This window comes from Syngnathus scovelli, chromosome 14 (assembly GCF_024217435.2).
Source record: "Syngnathus scovelli strain Florida chromosome 14, RoL_Ssco_1.2, whole genome shotgun sequence".
In the NCBI taxonomy this organism is placed as follows: domain Eukaryota; kingdom Metazoa; phylum Chordata; class Actinopteri; order Syngnathiformes; family Syngnathidae; genus Syngnathus; species Syngnathus scovelli.
The window spans coordinates 286324-312756 of NC_090860.1; the positions used below are offsets into that span (position 1 = coordinate 286324).

Consider the following 26433-nt stretch of genomic DNA (forward strand, 5'->3'; position numbering starts at 1 on the left):
CTGTCTTGTAACCAGTCCTCTTCAAACAAGTAAAGTCTGCCCGTTTTGTGCCGTAGATTTTGTGTCTATGCCTAGTATTTATACAAAATCATAATTTAAACGACTTCGTTCCTTCATTCACTTTGGAAATTTGGAATTGCAGCAAATCGAATTTTGCCAGGGAACAAAAATAGATCAATTAAACTAAATAAGTCTTCTTCCCATTAAATAAATTTAAAAAGTCTGTCTTGTAACCAGTCCTTTTCAAACAAGTAAAGTCTGCCCATTTTGTGCCGTAGATTTTGTGTTTATGCCTAGTATTTATACAAAATCATAATTTAAAGGATTTCATTCCTTCATTCACTTTGGAAATTTGGAATTGCAGCACATCAAATTTTGCCTGGGAAGAAAAGTAGATTAAATAAATTTAATAAGTCTTACTACTTCCCAATAAATAAATTAAATACGTCTTACTTGTTCCCACTCCTTTTCAAAAAAGTAGTTTAAAACGAGGGCCCTTCACTCAACCTTTAACCTCAACCCTGCACGTCACATTGTGTTGTATCTGTGAATGTTGGTTGTGGCCAAATGATAGTTTTCTTTCATTCGTTTAGGTTCCACGGTGTTTGTTGGCTATATGTTTTCCACTGTCAGAAGGATGAAAATACAAAGTACAACGCTTGGACGTGGGCGACGACGTCACCGGTGAGTCCTTCCTTCCTATTTATTTACCTTCTAGGTGCTAGAGGCTAAGTGTTAGAAGCTAAGTGTTAGAGGCAACACAATACGAACAACACAACACAATACGAACAACTCAACACAATATGAACAACTCAACACAATATGAACAACACAACAAAATACGAACAACACAACACAATACCAACAACACAATACGAACAACACAACACATTACGAACAACACAACACAATACGAACAACACAACGATACCGCACTGAACAACACGATACCGCACTGAACAACACGATACCGCACTGAACAACACGATACCGCACTGAACAACACGATACCGCACTGAACAACACGATACCGCACTGAACAACACCATGCCGCACCGAACAACACCATGCCGCACCGAACAACACCATGCCGCACTGAACAACACCATGCCGCACTGAACAACACCATGCCGCACTGAACAACACCATGCCGCACTGAACAACACCATGCCGCACTGAACAACACCATGCCGCACTGAACAACATTATGCCGCACTGAACAACACCATGCCGCACCGAACAACACCATCCCGCACCGAACAACACCATCCCGCACCGAACAACACCATCCCGCACCGAACAACACCATGCCGCACTGAACAACACCATGCCGCACTGAACAACACCATGCCGCACTGAACGACACCATGCCGCACTGAACGACACCATGCCGAACTGAACGACACCATGCCGCACTGAACGACACCATGCCGCACTGAACGACACCATGCCGCACTGAACGACACCATGCCGCACTGAACGACACCATCCCGCACTGAACGACACCATCCCGCACTGAACAACACCATGCCGCACTGAACAACACCATGCCGCACTGAACAACACCATGCCGCACTGAACTACACCATGCCGCACTGAACAACACCATGCCGCACTGAACAACACCATGCCGCACTGAACAACACCATGCCGCACTGAACAACACCATGCCGCACTGAACAACACCATGCCGCACTGAACAACACCATGCCCCACTGAACAACATTACGCCGCACTGAACAACACCATGCCGCACTTAACAACACCATGCCGCACTGAACAACACCATGCCGCACTGAACAACACCATCCCGCACTGAACAACACCATCCCGCACTGAACAACACCATCCCGCACTGAACACCATCCCGCACTGAACAACACCATGCCGCACTGAACAACACCATGCCGCACTGAACAACACCATGCCAAACAACACCATGCCGCACTGAACAACACCATGCCGCACTGAACAACACCATCCCGCACTGAACAACACCATCCCGCACTGAACAACACCATCCCGCACTGAACAACACCATGCCGCACTGAACAACACCATGCCGCACTGAACAACACCATGCCGCACTGAACAACACCATGCCGCACTGAACAACACCATGCCGCACTGAACAACACCATGCCAAACTGAACAACATCATGCCAAACTGAACAACACCATCCCGCACTGAACAACACCATCCCGCACTGAACAACACCATCCCGCACTGAACAACACCATCCCGCACTGAACAACACCATGCCGCACTGAACAACACCATGCCGCACTGAACTACACCATGCCGCACTGAAAAACACCATGCCGCACTGAACAACACCATGCCGCACTGAACAACACCATCCCGCACTGAACAACACCATCCCGCACTGAACAACACCATCCCGCACTGAACAACACCATCCCGCACTGAACAACATTATGCCGCACTGAACAACATTATGCCGCACTGAACAACATTATGCCGCACTGAACAACATTATGCCGCACTGAAAAACATTATGCCGCACTGAAAAACACCATGCCGCACTGAACAACACCATGCCGCACTGAACAACACCATGCCGCACTGAACAACACCATGCCGCACTGAACAACACCATGCCGCACTGAACAACACCATGACGCACTGAACAGCACCATGCCGCACTGAACAGCACCATGCCGCACTGAACAGCACCATGCCGCACTGAACAACACCATGCCGCACTGAACAACACCATGCCGCACTGAACAACACCATGCCGCACTGAACAACACCATGCCCCACTGAACAACATTACGCCGCACTGAACAACACCATGCCGCACTTACCAACACCATGCCGCACTGAACAACACCATGCCGCACTGAACAACACCATCCCGCACTGAACAACACCATCCCGCACTGAACAACACCATCCCGCACTGAACACCATCCCGCACTGAACAACACCATGCCGCACTGAACAACACCATGCCGCACTGAACAACACCATGCCGAACAACACCATGCCACACTGAACAACACCATGCCGCACTGAACAACACCATCCCGCACTGAACAACACCATCCCGCACTGAACAACACCATCCCGCACTGAACAACACCATGCCGCACTGAACAACACCATGCCGCACTGAACTACACCATGCCGCACTGAACTACACCATGCCGCACTGAACAACACCATGCCGCACTGAACAACACAATGCCGCACTGAACAACACAATGCCGCACTGAACAACACCATGCCGCACTGAACAACACCATGCCGCACTGAACAACACCATGCCGCACTGAACAACACCATCCCGCACTGAACAACACCATGCCGCACTGAACAACATTATGCCCCACTGAACAACATTATACCGCACTGAACAACATTATGCCGCACTGAACAACATCATGTCGCACTGAACAACACCATGCCGCACTGAACAACACCATGCCGCACTGAACAACACCATGCCCCACTGAACAACATTACGCCGCACTGAACAATATTATGCCGCACTGAACAACACCATGCCGCACTGAACAACACCATGCCGCACTGAACAACACCATGCCGCACTGAACAACACCATGCCGCACTGAACAACACCATGCCGCACTGAACAACACCATGCCGCACTGAACAACACCATGCCGCACTGAACAACACCATGCCGCACTGAACAACACCATGCCGCACTGAACAACACCATGCCGCACTGAACAACAACATGCCGCACTGAACAACAACATGCCGCACTGAACAACACGACGCCGCACTGAACAACACTACGCCGCACAGAACAACACGACGCCGCACAGAATAACACAATACCGCACAGAACAACACCATGCCGCACAAACAGTTTTAGATAATATTACGTCGCAGTCATGCGACGCGGACATGACGTCAATAGGCGGAACTCATGGCAAAATTATAATCCGTGGGCGTGGCTTGCAACAGGAAGTAGGAAAGCGGCAATGCTGGCAAACAAGACACAGCGGTTAGTAACACGACGACTAACAAGACAAATATTTTTGTTTTCAGCTTGCAACTTGACCGTCTAGAGCGTACAAGGTAATTACAACTCATTGTTTTGAAAAATATGTTTTTTTGTAGGCCTGAAAAGCGAGGCAGTGTGGCATTTGGGAGGAACGTCGAACTCGGCGTCTGCTTCCAGCCACAGACGCCAAATTTCGACGATTATTTCGACTGGTCAACGTTTGTAAATTATTGCGTTGATTAAAAACTTTATTTAACTCTACTCTTAACTTTGCCGTTTCAGATATGCGGGTATTACACCGCGGAAATGACGTCAATAGGCTGAACTCTCGCCAAAATTCAAATCTGTGGGCGCAATGGCCTTGAGCGAGACAACGGATACAAACACGACGATTATCAACAGAAATATCTTTATTTTCTGCTTGCAAGTGGACCGTCTAGAGCGTACACGGTAAGTACAACTCATTGTGTTTAAAAAGATTTACGTTTGTGTAGTTTGCGTTGCGTTGTATCTGTGAATGTTGGTTGAGGCTAAATGTTAATGTTTAATTTCCTTCCTTTAGGTTCCACGGTGTTTGTTGGCTGTATGTTTTCCACTGCAAGAAGAGGCTCGTATCATTGACCAGCAGGAGCTACAATGGTGAGTACCCCTTTCGTCGTCCATTTATGTTAAACACTTCCTATTTCATGTCTAACAGTACTCGATTTAACAAATAACCATAAATAAATACAGTGTGGGCAGTCAAGTTAACATATGTGATTATCCTGCCTAATATGTTTATCACAAATATGTCACTAATATGTTTATTTGTTTATCACAACACCTTTGGACCTTCAGCAATCGATTATTTCCCTTCATCTACATAGAGACAGAACGATGGTGTCTTAAACATCTCATTCATTTCACCAAATAACTTCACGCAGGTGGATAACGGCCGTCTCGGTCACGCTATGTTGCGTGATGCAGTTTTGAAGAACCAAATGCATTTATTCAATGAATAAGTCAAGCTAGATCTATGTTTATGATGTTGTACGTTACGGTACCGATTGAAGTTGAGTCCGAAGCCAGTGGAAAACAGCGCTGCGTTTGTGCTCTCCAGGTACAAATGTTGTGATCTCTGACTGACGACCGGGCGAGACTCGAGTAAGAGATGTCCAAACGAGCTCCGGCAGGGCGGGTCAAGGCGGAGCGAACGGACGCCTTTCAGGCCGCCAATGACGAGCTGAGAGCCAAACTGATGGACGTCCAGTTAGAACTTCAGCAGGAGAAGAACAAGGTGAAAACCTCAACAGACAGACACTGCCTTCCTCCCTGGCTGCTTCCCTGCCTGCCTCCCTGCCTGCCTCCCTGCCTGCCTGCCTCCCTGCTTGCCTCCCTGCCTCCCGCCCTCCCTCCCTCCCAGTTTCCCCGATGTAGATTTGACATGCGTGTGCCATGACTGTGTCAGCCTACGTCAACAAATGCACCGAGGACGTCAGCACCACTAAGAATATCATCACCCGGGGCAACCAACGACCCTGGATGACTGAGGAGGTACGTCAAACGCTACGAGCGCGGAACTCTGCCTTCAAGTCTGGCGACAAGGAGACACTGAGGACAGCGAGAGCCAACTTGAACCGTGCCATCAGGGTAGCGAAGCGAGACCACAGTCGAAAAATTCAGGATCGTTTCCACGACGCCAACAACACCAGGAGTATGTGGCAAGGCATACGGGCGATTACAGACTACAACTCACACTCCCCCCCCCGGTGGGTGAAGTTGATGCTGACTTTCTAAATGGTCTAAATAACTTCTTTGGGAGGTTCGAGGCACTAAACGGCACTCCAGCAGTTAAAACTGTCCCCCATCAGGAAGAGGAGGTACTCTGCCTTGACTCCGCCGATGTGTTGAAGACCCTGAGGAGAGTCAACCCCCGTAAGGCCCCTGGCCCCGACAACATTCCTGGGCGTGTGTTCAGGGAATGTGCAAGTCAGCTGGCTGAGGTCATCACAGACATTTTTAACACCTCGCTGGGCCAAGCCACAGTGCCAGCGTGCTTTAAGACTGCCTCCATCATTCCGGTGCCGAAGAAACCTCAAATCACCTCATTTAATGATTACCGGCCTGTTGCACTGACTCCGGTCATGATGAAGTGCTTCGAAAGGCTGCTTAAAGATCACATCGTTTCCAGACTCCCCCCATTATTTGACCCGTTCCAGTTTGCCGACCGGCAAAACCGCTCCACTCAGGACGCCATCTCCTCCGTTCTTCACCTGAGCCTGGCTCACCTGGAGGAGAAGAACACCCATGTTCGGATGCTGTTCCTGGACTTCAGCTCAGCGTTTAACACCATCATCCCACAGCATCTAGTAGGAAAATTGGAACACCTGGGCTTCAACACCCCCCTTCGCAACTGGCTGCTAGACTTCCTCACCAACAGACCTCAGTCAGTCCGGGTCGGACAGAACACCTCTGATGTCATCACCCTCAGCACAGGCTCCCCTCAGGGCTGCGTCCTGAGCCCCCTGCTGTTCACCCTGATGACACACGACTGCGTCCCCAGGTTCACCACCAATCACATCGTGAAGTTCGCAGACGACACAACGGTGGTGGGGCTCATCAGAGACAACAACGACCTGGACTACAGAGAGGAGGTGGAGCAGCTGGTGGGCTGGTGCAGAGACAACAGCCTGATCCTGAATGTGGAGAAGATGAAGGAGATCATCGTCGACTTCAGGAAAAACCAGCCTCACCACGCTCCACTGATCATCAACAGCTCAGCTGTGGAGGTGGTCAGCGGCACCAAATTCCTGGGGGTCCACATCACAGAAGACCTCACCTGGACTATGAACACTACGGCACTGATCAAGAGGGCACAGAAGCGCTTGTACTTCCTGCGGAGGATGAGGAGAGCCCACCTGCCCCCACCCATCATGAGGACGTTCTACAGGAGCACCATAGAGAGCATTCTGACAAGCTGACTCTCTGTGTGGTGTGGAGGCTGCACCGCCTCCGATTGGAAGAACGTGAGGAGAGTGGTGAGGACAGCAGAGAGGATCATAGGGGCTCCTCTTCCCTCCATTCAGGACATTTCATCTCAGCGCTGCATGTCCCGTGCCCGTAACATCATCAATGACCCATCACACCCCCACCATGGACTGTTCTCCCTGCTGCCCTCTGGGAAGAGGTTTCGCACAATCCGCTGCAGGTCCACCAGGTTCTGCAACAGCTTTTTCCCTGCTGTCATCAGACTGTTGAACATTAGAACTGTTGAGCTCTAAACTGAACTCTGCATCACACATTCACAGAACTGTACTTTATGACACTACGGACCTCTATCTTGCACTATCTCGCACTACCAACTTTACTGAACTTGTGTAAACCCTTTAAATAGAAGTTTAATACATGGTTTAGCATTCCTCTGCACACTCTTGAATACTGTTTTGCCTACTTGCACTATTGCATAATTAGCACTGCTGCACTTTATACTTATTTGTAATATATATATACAGTATATGTATATATATATTTTCATAGGATATGTTACTTCTATTCAACTGCAATATCACTACTTTGTTGTAAGCCGTGTGCAACGAAATTTCATTTTGTGTGCACCATGTGCAGACAAGATGACAATAAAGTTTGTCTAAGTCTAAGTCATGTCAGGTCAGCTGTCTGGAGAGAGAGAGAAGTCAGGACCTGCGGGCGGAGCACCACCGTGCCACCGCCGCCATGACGGAACTCAAAAGCAAACTCCATGAGGAGAAGCAGAAAGAGTTAGCCGTTACCAGGGAGACATTACTGCGGCAGCATGAAATGGAGCTGATGAGAGTGATCAAAATCAAAGATGGAGAGATCCAGCGAGTGAATGCCTTGGTCCTCAGCCTGAGGGACGGCTCCATGGACAAGGTGATCCGCTCAATCCGTGTCTGACTCTCCGCACGCCACGTCGGGCTCCGATGCGGCCGCTACCGTATTGTGTAGCTTGTCCCCAGTAAGCGTCGCGGCGCTCCGTTGCGGTCTCAACGGCCCGATGTGGCGCAATGTCTGCTCAGGTGAGGAGCGGGGGCGCTTTGCTGGCGGAAGTGGAGGAGACGCGGCGGTGTCGGGAGACCGAGCGGTGTCGCCTCCACCAGGAGCGCGGAAGAAGCCCTGGCAGCGGCCCAGCAGGCCTGGCAGTCCCGAGCGGCCGAGCTCCGATCGGCTCATCACCAGCATCGGGAGGAGCTGAGCCGAACCAAGAGAGACTGCGAGAGGGAGATCCGCCGACTGGTAGGACTGATCAGATGCGCGGTGCGTGGCTATGTTCCCAATTTCGTTGTATACCTGCAGTGCAATGACACCTAAGGCATTCTATTCTATTCTATTTCACAAGAAGAAAACGTCCGGTTGCTCGCTTCGCTTTTGTCACAGCAATGGTGTTCTAGTCGATTCAAGATAAAAATTGGCCGGTTGCTCTCTTTGTTTTGGTCACAATTCTGGCAAATGAGTTTGCCCGCCTGCCTGAGCGCTCCCCGTTTGTACATCCAGATGGATGAGATCAAGCTGAAAGACAGAGCGGTTAGTGTTTTGGATAAATCCCTGGGGCCGGCCACGTCAACCGCCTTCAGCTGCAGACTCAGGCTGCCGAGCAGCAGATCGCTGCCCTGAGGGATTCCCAAAGGGCGGGCCTAAACTACCCTGGAAGTGGGGTCAACGGCGCTACTAGCAATCCTCTTCATAGCGTAAGCCACCTCATCACACACTTGCAGTACGCATGACTTAGTTCGTTGCTGGAGGAAGGTAGCACAAAAACAGTTTTGAACTTTGAACGAGTGGTTGTGTGTGTGTGTTGCGGGGCGTTTTCAGTCTCAGGAGGATCGGGACACGCGAAGGTTTCATCTGAAAATCGCTGAGCTCAGCGCAGTCATCAGGAAACTGGAGGATCGAAACGCCCTGCTTTCTGAAGAGCGCAATGAACTGGTAATTTATTGACGGCACGCTTGAAGGTTTGCGCTACGTTTGATGCGCGCCATCCAGCGAGGCACCCATTGCGCTTGCTTATTAGTTGAGCGGCGCGGCGAGTCGGTTGCCCGGTAGATGTCTTTTATTGGGAGCCAAAGCCACGATTCCGTTCAAACCGATGCAAAAGGAATGGATACGTTCTGGCCCGCGTGTTGTGCGTCTTTCGCATCCCGCACTTCATGCTTGCAGCTTAAGCGACTGAGAGAAACAGAAAGCCAGTTTCTGCCACTCTTGTACAAAAACAAACGCCTGAGCAGGAAGAATGAAGAACTCTTGCTGGTGCTGTGTCGCCTTGAAAACAAAGTGCGCTTTGTCACCCAGGAGAACGAGGAGATGGCAAGCTTGGTAAGTCGACGCGGACAACGGCGGCGTGCCAACAGAGTCCACTGCATTTGTGTTCCACAGAGAAGGCCTAGTTCGCTCAATGACCTGGAGCGCGGTTGCGGCCAGCAGGACGGTGAAATGGAGTTCCTTCAAGTTGTGGAGCAGCGGCACATCATCGACGACTTGTCCAAGGTCTTCAGGCAGGCGACTCGGTGCACGTACGGCAGCGCCGCGCTCGCTCGCTGTCGCCAGGAAACCTTTTCCGTCCAAAGCTTGGCCGGCGGCCGCCATCCAAAAAATTGGCCCCTTAAATTCCGACCTTTCAAGCAGGAGCATTGTGCGCACGCGTTTGAACACGCTTTAGACTTGTTTTGCCGTTTTCAGCAGCTCAAAGCTCCCGTTTTGTCAGCGCCTTTGCCACTCGCCGTGCGCTGAAAACGACGGACTCGCCCGGCTGCTCAGCCCGTCAACCATGAGCCGCGAGCGCGACGTCATTGTCCGTAGGCAGCTAGTGGCAAAATGCACCCTGTTAGAGTTGCGCTCGCTCCAACTTATTTTGCAAGAACTACACGGGAGACAAGTAAGTTCTTTTGGACACCTGCAGGTGGAGAGTCCATCCGTTGTACGAATGAAGTCTGACTCTCGGCTCCTGCACGAGCATTTTTATTAAGAGAAACAGGGTGGATGTAAGAGTGGATTGAATAGAGAAAGCCCTTGACCTCTAGTCAAAACATAGCAAGGGATGTTTTACGACTTTGTGTAGGAAGGGATAAGCGATAGGGATAAATACGGGATAAATAATATTATTTATTACAGGTTGCAGTCAAAGTCAAAGCAACATAATTATACGATAAAGATAATCTGGAAAACCCTGACACACCCTGTAGTTGTCACTTTTGGAAAAGACTAGCGTCCCTCCAATCATCGCCGGTGACGGGTTTTTCAGGCTCTGGAGACAGGAGCTCATGTCAGAAATGTCATCGTGAGTCGTGTTTGTTTCTGCGCCGGAGCCGTTCGTTCCCTTTGCATCCAAAGAATCTCAAAGGCGGATTATTTGTGTCGACAGGAGAGAGATTTGCTGCTACGATACCGACGTCGAGAATCTCTGAGGAGGAACAAAGCGTGAGGTCCTGCAAGGTGAGTCTGTTTGTTTGCGGCTGCTTGGTGTTGCGCAAGATGAAATGGCCTTTTTCTCGCTATCGTTCCTCTCGTCGATTCATCGTGAGGTGTCGCTTCAGTTTGTTCAGAGAGATGTTTGCTTCCGCGCCCGCAGGTCATCGAAACATTTTACGGCTACGACGAAGACGTGTTGGTGGACTCGGACGGATCGTCCTTGTCTTTTCACACCGACAGAACCCCCGACACGGAACCCGAAGAGGTAGCCCGCCATTTCTGCCAGCGTATTGGCGCCAAACATTCCTCTTCAGCCTGGAATCGGACTCGTCTTTGCGTCGCGGGTGCTTTGTCGCCGGTCTGACTGATTCTGGTACTAGTGCTGTGTTGCATTGGTGTGTGCATGAGGAGGTGGAGCTTCGCTACCGCCAGCTGACGCAAGAATATCAAGCGCTGCAACGAGCCTACGCTCTGCTAGCCCAGACCAGCGGAGGGGACTACGACGCCGAGAAGGAGATCAAGGTGGCGCCCCTTCCCGCAACCCCCGGCCGGGTCGCAGCCTCCCCGTTCTCACCCAGCCTCGGGTGTTCTCTGGTCTGAAAGGAGGAGGAGGAGCCTCCCTCCTCCTCCTTTCAGACCAGAGAAAAGCTGATGGTAGTGTCAAACGCACCTCTTTCAATAAGGTGCCCCCGGCTTCCCGGTAACGGGTTTGTCTTAGCCGGGTTCGGAGATTCGTCCGTAATCTAACCACCCGAGTTAAATTAACTCCACCGGAATCAATCTAATTTCTGTACGACGCCAATCCCTCTCAAGTCACCCTAAGCTCGAGCCGAGTAACTCAATTCGAGGCAAGACTTCGAAGTGACCGCATCGTATTGATGGCTCCCCGCTAATGTTTGAAGTTCTTATTATGTTACGGATATTTTTAGATGTCTTTGTTAAGACCTCAGGGATTCGTTTGTATAGCGCACCCTAGCTCTAGTTTTGCCGAAGTAAATGTTGATATGGGTCCGTTCTACTTGGTCGCTCAAGCAACGAGCCGACCAACTTGTTTATTCGAAAGAGAATCGAATTAATAAAAGTGTGACAATAATAGCATTTAAGGAGAAAATTAATGCACTTTACGTTATTAATTCTAACTTCTTATATGTAGATCTAGCACTTAACTGTCGGAGTGCTTCACCCCACTTGATTGCTTAAAAAGAATAACAACTTTCTTAAAACGAATAAAAATGTCTTACTCTATTTAGATTTGCCCAGTAATTAATTTGGAAGGCAAGTCTATTTTTCGATCGTGTCCTGTTTAACTTTTGACGCGGCCCGACAAAATTAAGAACTGGGCCACGCCCGACGGACAATCGAAATACTTTTATCCTTCACCAACTCAAATAATCTATTTTAACCATCGTCGTTATTTTATTTAGAGGAAGTAAATTTTCAAACGAATTCACTTTTGACAAAATTCACTCTTCCCTTAAATATCTACGAAAGTTATTTAATTCTCTAACATGTTCGGAGTTACTTTTTACGCGGCCCGTCAAAAGGGGAAACGGGCCTGCGCCCTTCAAATAATTAAATTACTTTCAGTTCTACACCAAACCAATAATCCGATTCAAACACTTCCGTTAATTTATTCAGACGAAGCAAACTTTCAAACGGATTGAAATTCACTCGTGTCTCAAATAACTACGAAAGTTATTCAATTCTCTAAAATTGTCTGATGTTACTTTTATTTATTACGGTCCTATGTTATACCATAATAACCCCCCGCACATTAATCAAATTGTCAAATCAACCCCGAACCATCGATTGTACATTCAGTACAAATCAGCGCACAACAAAGTAGATGAATATACACAACACATTTATTGAAGAAACATGAAATAGAATTACAAATCTTAATCACTCCAGAAACCGAACAATTTCACCCACTGATACCCGTGTTAATAAAATCATTCAATCCCAGAACAATTCGATTGCAAAACACAGTTCATGAAAGAGGGAATCAATTTTTAGCCAAGCAAAGAAATCAAGAAGTAAAAATCACATTTGTGCTTCTCCAAACAATTTATGTCACGCCACTATTCTCATAGTGACGGACGGGTCCCTTGATCGAATTGACTAACAATATTGCTTTAAGCTGTTACAGAATACATTTTTAGCCAAGCAAAGAAATCAAAAAGTAAAAATCACATTTGTGCGTCCATGCGTGACTCACAATCCGACACCGTGTTCCTGTTTTATTTCTATTTTAACTTGCTTAGCTTATTTTGGCCCCTTTTTTGGTCTCATGTTTTGGTCTGGCGCCATCTTTTGGACAAATTTGGAATTTCAGCTCTGCCAATTTATTCCTGTGAACAATCCATATTTTACCATTTGCACCATCTCTTCCCCCCATGTTACATGACAGTAGAAATGGGTCACTATCAAAGCAGAGTAGCAGATCTGGAGTCAGCGCAGAAGCAACAAGGACAGGTAAGCTTATCAATGAGCACACCTTTTTCTCAGACAAAATAGCTACATTCTTCAGTCACTCATTCGTCTGGCATTACTGGACCAACCCCCCCCCCCCCTGAACGTGGCTGGGAAAATGCGGAGAAAAGCAAATGTCATTTTCCAGTCAACCAAAGAATTTGTGGATGAAAATGACACAACATTCCAAAGCTGTCCACGCGTTTGTCTCTTCTAGAATGTCAAGTGGGTGGAGGAGAAGCAGCTGCTGCGTCAGAGCAATCAGCAGTTGGCCGAAAAGGTGACGGAAAGAAAGGCGCTGGGCGGAGTCGCTTGGCGTCACACCCGTCCGGAAGCCCCGCAGATGAGGTCTGACTGTCTTTTCAGGTCAGGCGGATGGAGGCGGAAGAAGCGCGTCTGAAAGAGCACATCCAGGATATCCGAGACCAAAACGAACTGCTTGAGTTCCGCATCCTGGAGCTGGAGGTGGGAAGACTCGCACAAGCGTGTTGAGGCCAGAGATGTGACGGACGGACGGACGGACGGATGCACGGATGCATGCCTCTGCCTTTCAGGAGAGGGAGTGGCGCTCCCCCGTCTTGAAGTTTCTGCAAGTCCGTTTCCCAGACGGCCTCAGCCCTTTGCAGATCTACTGCGAGGCCGACGGCGTGAGCGTACGTAAGGCGTCCCTCGCAACCCTAACCTTAACCTGAGGTCCCAGAACACCTTACATTGCTCCTTGCGCCTTTCCCCAGGACATCGTCATCAGTGATCTGATGAAGAAGCTGGACATCCTGGGCGATAACGCCGTAAGTGTATGTCGAACTCCTTATGTTCGCACTCCACGAGACTCGGCGGCTCAAATGTGACTTTTGGAAGGCTTTGCGCTGAAAGAACCTTGTTGACGCTGTGCCTTTGGGCTCTTGCAGAATCTCACCAACGAGGAGCAGGTGGTCGTGATTCACGCCAGGACCCTTCCCACCCTAGCCGAGAAGGTAACGCGCACGTCCACGCACGCTCTCGCATTCTGCTTATGTGACAGCAGCCTTTCCTCAGTGGTTAGAATACATCAAAGTGACCAAGTCAGCACTTCAACAGAAGATGTTGGACATTGAAAGTGAGAAGGTAGACAGACACGCGACATCAGCCAAGGGGAACTCGGGGCAATGTGCCCCAACAATTCTGACCTTGAGCTGTGCTAGGATATGTTCTGCAACCAGAAGGGCTACCTGGATGAAGAGTTGGACTTCAGGAAGCGTTCCATGGACCAGGCTCATAAGGTAAGCCGCCCTCAAATCTCCCGCCGGACCACTGATGGACGAGGATTGCGGCCCAGAGGATCATGGAGCTGGAGGCCATGTTGTACGAGGCGCTACCGCAGCGGGACTGCCCCGCCACGGACGGCGAAAAAGCCAGCCACGCTGGCGTGAATGACGTGCTGACGGCGGATCAGAGACAAGAGCTTAGGAGCGCCGTGGACCAATGGAAGCGAGCCCTGATGTGGGAGTTGAGGGAGCGCGACGCTTGCATCCTCCAAGAGAGAATGGATCTGTTGCACAGCGCGCAACAGGTAAGGGCCCAAAGCCAGCCCGGCACTTACTTGCACGCTTACTGGCTTTTGAAGGCTACTTTCCATTTGTCTGTCCTAGAGGAACAAAGAGCTGAAAGAATTCATCGAAGCTCAGAAGAGACAAATCAAACAATTGGAGGAGAAGTTTCTGTTTCTCTTTCTAGTCTTCTCCTTGGCCTTCATTCTGTGGTCCTAACACCAGCTGGTGAGTGAGCTCCAGCGGCACCGCACTCGACACCTCCGATACACTGCCAGCCGGTCTCAGACGTTGGCAGACGCTCCGATGCCGACGTATACCCCCCGCCACGGTGACAGAGGCACCGCGTCACACCGGCGCTCATCCAATCAGAAGGCAGGAAAGGCAAATTCACATGCAGGGCACTCTTGAACCAGAAGAGAGCGCCACAAAAAACGGTTGTTGCCCCAAACGCGCACTAAAAAGGGTCAGAATAACAAGAGTCCCACCGGCCAGCCGGGGCCACCCGTCCATCCATTTCTTCAGGGGGGGAAAAAAATTGGAGTCACCGGTGAGTACATTTTACATTTAGCTCTGCTTTTCTGCTTCTGTCTTCAAGTGTGTGGCATCCTGCGACCAAAGATTCAGCCAACCCCAAAGCGGTTGACCTCAACGTCCCACCACCATTCCTACCAGAGCAGGTGACGTGATGCTTTGGACATCCTTCCGTCTCAGATGCCCAAAAGTACTCTTTGCCACATCTGCGGCAATACGGTGTCTTTTCAAAGGTGCAAATAAATCCAGCGTGGGCGGAACACGCACGTCTTCGGTTTTTCCCGCTTTGTTTGTGTGACAGCTGTTGTGAAAATTTTACACAAATAAAGTTGTATAGTACAGGTTTGGCCAAGCCGCAACTCCCGAACCGCATGCGGCTCTTTTATGTTCATATCAACATTTGTGTGTGTGTGTAGGTGTGTGTGTGTGTGTGTGTGTGTGTGTGTGGGGGGGGGGGGGGGGGGGGGGGTCGTGCGTGTTGGCTTCACTTGAGTTCAATTTAGTAATTTCGTCAAAAGCGCATGTGGTGAAATTCCACAAAGTAGGATGGGCAAACACATTCCAGTAAACTATTAGTGTCAATTGGGCTCTCGAAATGGCAGGGAAAAGATGCACAGCAAAACGAAAATATGTAGATGAACACAGGACGTTTTTATCAGAGTGGGAAAGTTTCTATTTTTTGTTGAACGTGATGGCAAACCATTCTGCCTGATACGTCAGACCTCAGCGCATTTCAAAGATTCAAATCTTCAGCGCCATGCACTTCAGCTCACTCCATGCTAACATTGATCAGGTGTCGAACCCGCAACATCATGCTTAAGAGGTGGACATGCTAACCAGTGCGCCATTATGTCAACGCATAACAACTGTAAATCTACTAAACAAAACAGCGGTTGCTATATGACATCTGCCGCGTGTGGTCACGTGACAGACGTCACGTGATGGGCAGAACTTCCGCCGGAATTCAAATCCGCGGGGAGAGTTAACTTGTTTAAAAGGGAGTGGGCAGAAGAATTATTTAATTTATTTAAATCTATTTGGAGTGTGCGCCATTATGTCAATGCATAACAACTGTAAGTCTACTAAACAAAACAGCGGTTGCTATATGACGTCTGCCACGTCGTGGTCACGTGACGCGGACGTGACGTCGACGCCTACTTTACATCCCACCGATCACAGGACCCCTCGGCTGCATAACCGCGCCCCCTTCCCAACCAATCGGATTTGCTATACGCGAAAACTACACCAATGGGCGGAACTTCCGCCAAAATTTAAATACGTGGGCGTGGCTCGCAACAGGAAGTAGGAAAATGGCGATGTTGACAAAGACACAGCGGATGGTAACATACGACTAACAAGAGAAATATTTTTATTTTCTGCTTGCAACTGGACCGTCCAGAGCGTACACGGTAAGTACAACTAATCGTTTTTAAAAAGAAGTACTTTTGTTGCCCTGAAAAGCGAGTGAGTGTGGCGTTTGGGGGGAACGTCGAATTTCGACGATTCTTTCTGGTCAACGGTTGTAAATGATTGCGTTGATTAAAAAAGAAAACTTGATGTAACTCTACTTTTAACTGCCGTTTCAGATAAGCGGGTATTACGTCGCAGTCATGTGCCGCGGATATGACGTAATTGGCTGAACTTCCACCAAAATTCAAATCTGTTGGCGCGATGGCCGTGAGCCACTGAGCAACGACGAATATCAACAGAAATATCTTTATTTTCTGCTTGCAACTGGACCGTCTACAGCGTACACGGTAAGTAACACTCATTGTGTTTAAAGAGATTTACGTTTGTAATAGCAACGTGTAGCTGAGGCGCTAGCAGAAGTGTAGCCGCGTTGCGTTGTACGTGTGAATATTGGTCCAGGCGAAATGTTAATGTTTAATTTCATTCCTTTAGGTTCCACGGTGTTTGTTGGCTGCAAGTTTTCCACTGCAAGAAGAGGCTCGTATCATTGACCAGGAGCGAGCTACAATGGTGAGTAGCCATAACATTTATGTTAAACACTTCCTATTTCATGTCTAACAGTACTTGATTTAACAAATAACCATAAATAAATACAGTGTGGGCACTGAAGTTAACATATGTGATTATACTGCCTAATCTGTCACCGAGTATATTGTTGCAAAGTAATATAAGATCCAAAGTTGTAATTCAGAATAGTTTTCAAAAGAAGGCCATTAGAATTATATACAAGTCTGATTACCCTGAACATAACAACAAGCTATTAATTAAATCACAAATTCTTCAATTCAAAGATTTGGTAGATTATCAGACAAATAATGTCTAACAGTAATTGATTTAACACATCACGATAAGTAGATTGAGTGTGGGCACTCTCAAGTTAACATATGTGATTATACTGCCTAATCTGTTACAGAGTAATGTACAAGTAATGTAGAATAGATCCAAAGTAGTAATCCAGAATAGTTTTGAAAAGGCCATTAGAATAATAAACAAATCTGATTACCTTGAACTAAGTGTCGAATATGTCCTATGAAGTCAAAATTTGGCACCATCATGTGGTGAAATTTGGAATTGCATCACATCCAATTTTGCCAGGGAACAAACAGATTAAATAAATCTTAGTCTTAAATAAGCCACTCCTTCTCAAACAAGTAAACTCTGCCCATTTTGCGCAGTAGATGTTCTGTTAATATCTAGTATTTATACAAAGTCATAATTTAAATTGCTTTTAACCTTCATTCGTCGCTTCAACCAACATTACTCGCTCTTATTACCAACTTGTATCGATTTAACTGAGCGTTTAATACTTCCTATCAGGTCTCAAGTCAAGGTTTGGCAAAATAATATTTCAGCAAATCCAATTTTGCCAGGCAACAAAAAGAGATTAAATAAACTAAATAAGTTTTCTTCCCATTAAATAAATCAGAAAAGTCTGTCTTGTAACCAGTCCTCTTCAAACAAGTAAAGTCTGCCCGTTTTGTGCCGTAGATTTTGTGTCTATGCCTAGTATTTATACAAAATCATAATTTAAACGACTTCGTTCCTTCATTCACTTTGGAAATTTGGAATTGCAGCAAATCGAATTTTGCCAGGGATCAAAAATAGATCAATTAAACTAAATAAGTCTTCTTCCCATTAAATAAATTTAAAAAGTCTGTCTTGTAACCAGTCCTTTTCAAACAAGTAAAGTCTGCCCATTTTGTGCCGTAGATTTTGTGTTTATGCCTAGTATTTATACAAAATCATAATTTAAAGGATTTCATTTCTTCATTCACTTTGGAAATTTGGAATTGCAGCACATCAAATTTTGCCTGGGAAGAAAAGTAGATTAAATAAATTTAATAAGTCTTACTACTTCCCAATAAATAAATTAAATACGTCTTACTTGTTCCCACTCCTTTTCAAAAAAGTAGTTTAAAACGAGGGCCCTTCACTCAACCTTTAACCTCAACCCTGCACGTCACATTGTGTTGTATCTGTGAATGTTGGTTGTGGCCAAATGATAGTTTTCTTTCATTCGTTTAGGTTCCACGGTGTTTGTTGGCTATATGTTTTCCACTGTCAGAAGGATGAAAATACAAAGTACAACGCTTGGACGTGGGCGACGACGTCACCGGTGAGTCCTTCCTTCCTATTTATTTACCTTCTAGGTGCTAGAGGCTAAGTGTTAGAAGCTAAGTGTTAGAGGCAACACAATACGAACAACACAACACAATTCGAACAACTCAACACAATATGAACAACTCAACACAATATGAACAACACAACAAAATACGAACAACACAACACAATACCAACAACACAATACGAACAACACAACACATTACGAACAACACAACACAATACGAACAACACAACGATACCGCACTGAACAACACGATACCGCACTGAACAACACGATACCGCACTGAACAACACGATACCGCACTGAACAACACGATACCGCACTGAACAACACGATACCGCACTGAACAACACCATGCCGCATTGAACAACACCATGCCGCACCGAACAACACCATGCCGCACTGAACAACACCATGCCGCACTGAACAACACCATGCCGCACTGAACAACACCATGCCGCACTGAACAACACCATGCCGCACTGAACAACACCATGCCGCACTGAACAACATTATGCCGCACTGAACAACACCATGCCGCACTGAACAACACCATCCCGCACCGAACAACACCATGCCGCACTGAACAACACCATGCCGCACTGAACAACACCATGCCGCACTGAACGACACCATGCCGCACTGAACGACACCATGCCGCACTGAACGACACCATGCCGCACTGAACTATGCGGGTATTACACCGCGGAAATGACGTCAATAGGCCGAACTCTCGCCAAAATTCAAATCTGTGGGCGCAATGGCCTTGAGCGAGACAACGGATACAAACACGACGATTATCAACAGAAATATCTTTATTTTCTGCTTGCAAGTGGACCGTCTAGAGCGTACACGGTAAGTACAACTCATTGTGTTTAAAAAGATTTACGTTTGTGTAGTTTGCGTTGCGTTGTATCTGTGAATGTTGGTTGAGGCTAAATGTTAATGTTTAATTTCCTTCCTTTAGGTTCCACGGTGTTTGTTGGCTGTATGTTTTCCACTGCAAGAAGAGGCTCGTATCATTGACCAGCAGGAGCTACAATGGTGAGTACCCCTTTCGTCGTCCATTTATGTTAAACACTTCCTATTTCATGTCTAACAGTACTCGATTTAACAAATAACCATAAATAAATACAGTGTGGGCAGTCAAGTTAACATATGTGATTATCCTGCCTAATATGTTTATTCCTGCCTAATATGTTTATCACAAATATGTCACTAATATGTTTATTTGTTTATCACAACACCTTTGGACCTTCAGCAATCGATTATTTCCCTTCATCTACATAGAGACAGAACGATGGTGTCTTAAACATCTCATTCATTTCACCAAATAACTTCACGCAGGTGGATAACGGCCGTCTCGGTCACGCTATGTTGCGTGATGCAGTTTTGAAGAACCAATATTCAATGAATAAGTCAAGCTAGATCTATGTTTATGATGTTGTACGTTACGGTACCGATTGAAGTTGTGTCCGAAGCCAGTGGAAAACAGCGCTGCGTTTGTGCTCTCCAGGTACAAATGTTGTGATCTCTGACTGACGACCGGGCGAGACTCGAGTAAGAGATGTCCAAACGAGCTCCGGCAGGGCGGGTCAAGGCGGAGCGAACGGACGCCTTTCAGGCCGCCAATGACGAGCTGAGAGCCAAACTGATGGACGTCCAGTTAGAACTTCAGCAGGAGAAGAACAAGGTGAAAACCTCAACAGACAGACACTGCCTTCCTCCCTGGCTGCTTCCCTGCCTGCCTCCCTGCCTGCCTCCCTGCCTGCCTCCCTGCCTGCCTGCCTCCCTGCTTGCCTCCCTGCCTCCCGCCCTCCCTCCCTCCCAGTTTCCCCGATGTAGATTTGACATGCGTGTGCCATGACTGTGTCAGCCTACGTCAACAAATGCACCGAGGACGTCAGCACCACTAAGAATATCATCACCCGGGGCAACCAACGACCCTGGATGACTGAGGAGGTACGTCAAACGCTACGAGCGCGGAACTCTGCCTTCAAGTCTGGCGACAAGGAGACACTGAGGACAGCGAGAGCCAACTTGAACCGTGCCATCAGGGTAGCGAAGCGAGACCACAGTCGAAAAATTCAGGATCGTTTCCACGACGCCAACAACACCAGGAGTATGTGGCAAGGCATACGGGCGATTACAGACTACAACTCACCCTCCCCCCCCCGGTGGGTGAAGTTGATGCTGACTTTCTAAATGGTCTAAATAACTTCTTTGGGAGGTTCGAGGCACTAAACGGCACTCCAGCAGTTAAAACTGTCCCCCATCAGGAAGAGGAGGTACTCTGCCTTGACTCCGCCGATGTGTTGAAGACCCTGAGGAGAGTCAACCCCCGTAAGGCCCCTGGCCCCGACAACATTCCTGGGCGTGTGTTCAGGGAATGTGCAAGTCAGCTGGCTGGGGTCATCACAGACATTTTTAACACCTCGCTGGGCCAAGCCACAGTGCCAGCGTGCTTTAAGACTGCCTCCATCATTCCGGTGCCGAAGAAACCTCAAATCACCTCATTTAATGATTACCGGCCTGTTGCACTGACTCCGGTCATGATGAAGTGCTTCGAAAGGCTGCTTAAAGATCACATCGTTTCCAGACTCCCCCCATTATTTGACCCGTTCCAGTTTGCCGACCGGCAAAACCGCTCCACTCAGGACGCCATCTCCTCCGTTCTTCACCTGAGCCTGGCTCACCTGGAGGAGAAGAACACCCATGTTCGGATGCTGTTCCTGGACTTCAGCTCAGCGTTTAACACCATCATCCCACAGCATCTAGTAGGAAAATTGGAACACCTGGGCTTCAACACCCCCCTTCGCAACTGGCTGCTAGACTTCCTCACCAACAGACCTCAGTCAGTCCGGGTCGGACAGAACACCTCTGATGTCATCACCCTCAGCACAGGCTCCCCTCAGGGCTGCGTCCTGAGCCCCCTGCTGTTCACCCTGATGACACACGACTGCGTCCCCAGGTTCACCACCAATCACATCGTGAAGTTCGCAGACGACACAACGGTGGTGGGGCTCATCAGAGACAACAACGACCTGGACTACAGAGAGGAGGTGGAGCAGCTGGTGGGCTGGTGCAGAGACAACAGCCTGATCCTGAATGTGGAGAAGATGAAGGAGATCATCGTCGACTTCAGGAAAAACCAGCCTCATCACGCTCCACTGATCATCAACAGCTCAGCTGTGGAGGTGGTCAGCAGCACCAAATTCCTGGGGGTCCACATCACAGAAGACCTCACCTGGACTATGAACACTACGGCACTGATCAAGAGGGCACAGAAGCGCTTGTACTTCCTGCGGAGGATGAGGAGAGCCCACCTGCCCCCACCCATCATGAGGACGTTCTACAGGAGCACCATAGAGAGCATTCTGACAAGCTGACTCTCTGTGTGGTGTGGAGGCTGCACCGCCTCCGATTGGAAGAACGTGAGGAGAGTGGTGAGGACAGCAGAGAGGATCATAGGGGCTCCTCTTCCCTCCATTCAGGACATTTCATCTCAGCGCTGCATGTCCCGTGCCCGTAACATCATCAATGACCCATCACACCCCCACCATGGACTGTTCTCCCTGCTGCCCTCTGGGAAGAGGTTTCGCACAATCCGCTGCAGGTCCACTAGGTTCTACAACAGCTTTTTCCCTGCTGTCATCAGACTGTTGAACATTAGAACTGTTGAGCTCTAAACTGAACTCTGCATCACACATTCACAGAACTGTACTTTATGACACTACGGACCTCTATCTTGCACTATCTCGCACTACCAACTTTACTGAACTTGTGTAAACCCTTTAAATAGAAGTTTAATACATGGTTTAGCATTCCTCTGCACACTCTTGAATACTGTTTTGCCTACTTGCACTATTGCATAATTAGCACTGCTGCACTTTATACTTATTTGTAATATATATATACAGTATATGTATATATATATTTTCATAGGATATGTTACTTCTATTCAACTGCAATATCACTACTTTGTTGTAAGCCGTGTGCAACGAAATTTCGTTTTGTATGCACCATGTGCAGACAAGATGACAATAAAGTTTGTCTAAGTCTAAGTCATGTCAGGTCAGCTGTCTGGAGAGAGAGAGAAGTCAGGACCTGCGGGCGGAGCACCACCGTGCCACCGCCGCCATGACGGAACTCAAAAGCAAACTCCATGAGGAGAAGCAGAAAGAGTTAGCCGTTACCAGGGAGACATTACTGCGGCAGCATGAAATGGAGCTGATGAGAGTGATCAAAGTCAAAGATGGAGAGATCCAGCGAGTGAATGCCTTGGTCCTCAGCCTGAGGGACGGCTCCATGGACAAGGTGATCCGCTCAATCCGTGTCTGACTATCCGCACGCCACATCGGGCTCCGATGCGGCCGCTACCGTATTGTGTAGCTTGTCCCCAGTAAGCGTCGCGGCGCTCCGTTGCGGTCTCAACGGCCCGATGTGGCGCAATGTCTGCTCAGGTGAGGAGCGGGGGCGCTTTGCTGGCGGAAGTGGAGGAGACGCGGCGGTGTCGGGAGACCGAGCGGTGTCGCCTCCACCAGGAGCGCGGAAGAAGCCCTGGCAGCGGCCCAGCAGGCCTGGCAGTCCCGAGCGGCCGAGCTCCGATCGGCTCATCACCAGCATCGGGAGGAGCTGAGCCGAACCAAGAGAGACTGCGAGAGGGAGATCCGCCGACTGGTAGGACTGATCAGATGCGCGGTGCGTGGCTATGTTCCCAATTTCGTTGTATACCTGCAGTGCAATGACACCTAAGGCATTCTATTCTATTTCACAAGAAGAAAACGTCCGGTTGCTCGCTTCGCTTTTGTCACAGCAATGGTGTTCTAGTCGATTCAAGATAAAAATTGGCCGGTTGCTCTCTTTGTTTTTGTCACAATTCTGGCAAATGAGTTTGCCCGCCTGCCTGAGCGCTCCCCGTTTGTACATCCAGATGGATGAGATCAAGCTCAAAGACAGAGCGGTTAGTGTTTTGGATAAATCCCTGGGGCCGGCCACGTCCACCGCCTTCAGCTGCAGACTCAGGCTGCCAAGCAGCAGATCGCTGCCCTGAGGGATTCCCAAAGGGCGGGCCTAAACTATCCTGGAAGTGGGGTCAACGGCGCTACTAGCAATCCTCTTCATAGCGTAAGCCACCTCATCACACACTTGCAGTACGCATGACTTAGTTCGTTGCTGGAGGAAGGTAGCACAAAAACAGTTTTGAACTTTGAACGAGTGGTTGTGTGTGTGTGTTGCGGGGCGTTTTCAGTCTCAGGAGGATCGGGACACGCGAAGGTTTCATCTGAAAATCGCTGAGCTCAGCGCAGTCATCAGGAAACTGGAGGATCGAAACGCCCTGCTTTCTGAAGAGCGCAATGAACTGGTAATTTATTGACGGCACGCTTGAAGGTTTGCGCTACGTTTGATGCGCGCCATCCAGCGAGGCACCCATTGCGCTTGCTTATTAGTTGAGCGGCGCGGCGAGTCGGTTGCCCGGTAGATGTCTTTTATTGGGAGCCAAAGCCACGATTCCGTTCAAACCGATGCAAAAGGAATGGATACGTTCTGGCCCGCGTGTTGTGCGTCTTTCGCATCCCGCACTTCATGCTTGCAGCTTAAGCGACTGAGAGAAACAGAAAGCCAGTTTCTGCCACTCCTGTACAAAAACAAACGCCTGAGCAGGAAGAATGAAGAACTCTCGCTAGTGCTGTGTCGCCTTGAAAACAAAGTGCGCTTTGTCACCCAGGAGAACGAGGAGATGGCAAGCTTGGTAAGTCGACGCGGACAACGGCGGCGTGCCAACAGAGTCCACTGCATTTGTGTTCCACAGAGAAGGCCTAGTTCGCTCAATGACCTGGAGCGCGGTTGCGGCCAGCAGGACGGTGAAATGGAGTTCCTTCAAGTTGTGGAGCAGCGGCACATCATGGACGACTTGTCCAAGGTCTTCAGGCAGGCGACTCGGTGCACGTACGGCAGCGCCGCGCTCGCTCGCTGTCGCCAGGAAACCTTTTCCGTCCAAAAAATTGGCCCCTTAAATTCCGACCTTTCAAGCAGGAGCATTGTGCGCACGCGTTTGAACACGCCTTAGACTTGTTTTGCCATTTTCAGCAGCTCAAAGCTCCCGTTTTGTCAGCGCCTTTGCCACTCGCTGTGCGCTGAAAACGACGGACTCGCCCGGCTGCTCAGCCCGTCAACCATGAGCCGCGAGCGCGACGTCATTTGATGATGGGTTCGACGCCTGATCAATGTTAGCCATGGAGTGAGCTGAAGTGCATGGCGCTGAAGATTTGAATCTTTGAAATGCGCTGAGGTCTGACATATCAGGCAGAATAGTTTGCCATCACGTTCAACAAAAAATAGAAACTTTCCCACTCTGATAAAAACGTCCTGTGTTCATCTACATATTGCCGTTTTGCTGTGCATCTATTCCCTGCCATTTCGAGAGCCCAATTGACACTAATAGTTTACTGGAATGTGTTTGCCCATCCTACTTTGTGGAATTTCACCACATGCGCTTTTGACCAAAATACCAAATTGAACTCAAGTGAAGCCAACACGCACAACACCCCCCCCCCCCCACACACACACACACACAAATGTTGATATGAACATAAAAGGGCCGCATGAATCCAAGCAAAGAGCCACATGCGGTTCAGGAATTGCGGCTTGGCCAAACCTGTACTATACAACTTTACTTGTATAAAATTTTCACAACAGCTGTCACACAAACAAAGCGGGAAAAAACGAAGACGTGCGTGTTCCGCCCACGCTGGATTTATTTGCACCTTTGAAAAGACACCGTATTGCCGCAGATGTGGCAAAGAGTACTTTTGGGCATCTGAGACGGAAGGATGTCCAAAGCATCACGTCACCTGCTCTGGTCGGCATGGTGGTGGGACGTTGAGGTCAACCGCTTTGGGGTTGGCTGAATCTTTGGTCGCAGGATGCCACACACTTGAAGACAGAAGCAGAAAAGCAGAGCTAAATGCAAAATGCCGTGCCAACCAACTGGAGCTCAACATCTCCAAGACCAAGGAGCTGGTCATAGACTTTGGGAGGAACAGGCCTAAGCCTAGGCCCGTACTGTTGGAGGGGGCGGAGGTGGAGGCTGTGGACTCCTACAAGTACCTTGGGGTGTGGCTGGATAAGAAACTGGACTGGTCAACTCACACCAACCACCTTCACAGGAAGACACAGAGCAGGATGTACTTCCTGAGGAGACTACGTTCTTTTAACATCTGCAACAAACTCTTGGAGATGTTCTACCAGTCTGTGGTTGCCAGTGTCCTGTTTTACACCGTGGTGTGCTGGGGCAGCAGCACATCCAAGAAGGACACCTCCAGACTGGACAAACTGGTCAGGCGAGCCGGCTCTCTGATCGGCAAGAAGCTGGACTCATTGGAGACGGTGGCAGAGGCAAGGACACTGAAAAAACTGTTGGACATTATAGACAATGTCAGTCACCCTCTGCACACTGTCATCACTATTCAGAGGAGCCGGATCAGTGGGAGACTGCTCCTCCCCAATTGTAGGACAAGCAGACTGAAGAACTCCTTTGTCCCCCAAACCATCAAGCTATTCAACTCCTCACTGGGGGGGAGGAGGTGACATGGACATGAACAGGGACATGGAGATGCTTGTAACAACTGTACGTCGATATACAATGTGCAATATTATGGCAACTACTGTGTAGTGTTTTTACCTCCCTCAATTTTCTTGCCTAGTTTATCTTTTTGCCTCTTTTACATTTCATTGCTAACTCTTGCACTGTGTGTATTTCTGCATCTTCTGTATATCTTGATCTCTTGTGTTTTTCTTGTGTATTTTGTATTTTACTGCTACTGGACACAGAATTTCCCTGAAGGAGTAATCCCAAGGGATTAATAAAGTTGAGTCTAAG

The 26433-nt window shown here is 48.6% G+C and overlaps 2 protein-coding genes and 2 long non-coding RNA genes across 4 annotated transcripts; all 4 read left to right on the top strand.

Annotated features, from left to right (window-relative positions):
* Window positions 1-550: 550 nt before the first annotated feature.
* LOC137840893 (uncharacterized) lies at window positions 551-5303 on the top strand. The gene is made up of 5 exons (XR_011088049.1): window positions 551-684; window positions 4049-4078; window positions 4287-4454; window positions 4567-4643; window positions 5104-5303. It is a non-coding gene; the product is annotated as an uncharacterized lncRNA (long non-coding RNA).
* Window positions 5304-9724: 4421 nt separating this feature from the next.
* LOC125981359 (janus kinase and microtubule-interacting protein 3-like) lies at window positions 9725-13684 on the top strand (the record flags this gene model as incomplete). Its single annotated transcript, XM_068652894.1, has 8 exons — window positions 9725-10448; window positions 10585-10689; window positions 10833-10946; window positions 12838-12899; window positions 13114-13176; window positions 13263-13361; window positions 13451-13549; window positions 13631-13684. Coding segments are annotated over exons 4-8 (375 nt in total), but the record flags the coding sequence as incomplete, so codon positions are not given.
* Window positions 13685-16261: 2577 nt separating this feature from the next.
* Window positions 16262-16938, top strand: LOC125980802 (uncharacterized). Its single transcript, XR_007485760.2, has 3 exons — window positions 16262-16365; window positions 16543-16713; window positions 16859-16938. It is a non-coding gene; the product is annotated as an uncharacterized lncRNA (long non-coding RNA).
* Window positions 16939-19286: 2348 nt separating this feature from the next.
* Window positions 19287-22902, top strand: LOC137840933 (janus kinase and microtubule-interacting protein 3-like). Its single transcript, XM_068653018.1, has 4 exons — window positions 19287-19406; window positions 19519-19595; window positions 20068-20244; window positions 22626-22902. Exons 3-4 carry the CDS (start codon window positions 20119-20121, stop codon window positions 22890-22892), a joined length of 393 nt encoding a protein of 130 aa, XP_068509119.1. The 5' UTR covers window positions 19287-19406; window positions 19519-19595; window positions 20068-20118; the 3' UTR covers window positions 22893-22902.
* Window positions 22903-26433: the final 3531 nt, after the last annotated feature.

Coding starts and splice junctions, on each gene's coding strand:
- LOC137840933 (XM_068653018.1), top strand. CDS start 20,119: ATGTCCAAACGAGCTCCGGCAGGGCGGGTCAAGGCGGAGCGAACGGAC. Junction 20,245..22,625: donor TTCAGCAGGAGAAGAACAAG/GTGAAAACCTCA, acceptor AAGTCATGTCAG/GTCAGCTGTCTGGAGAGAGA.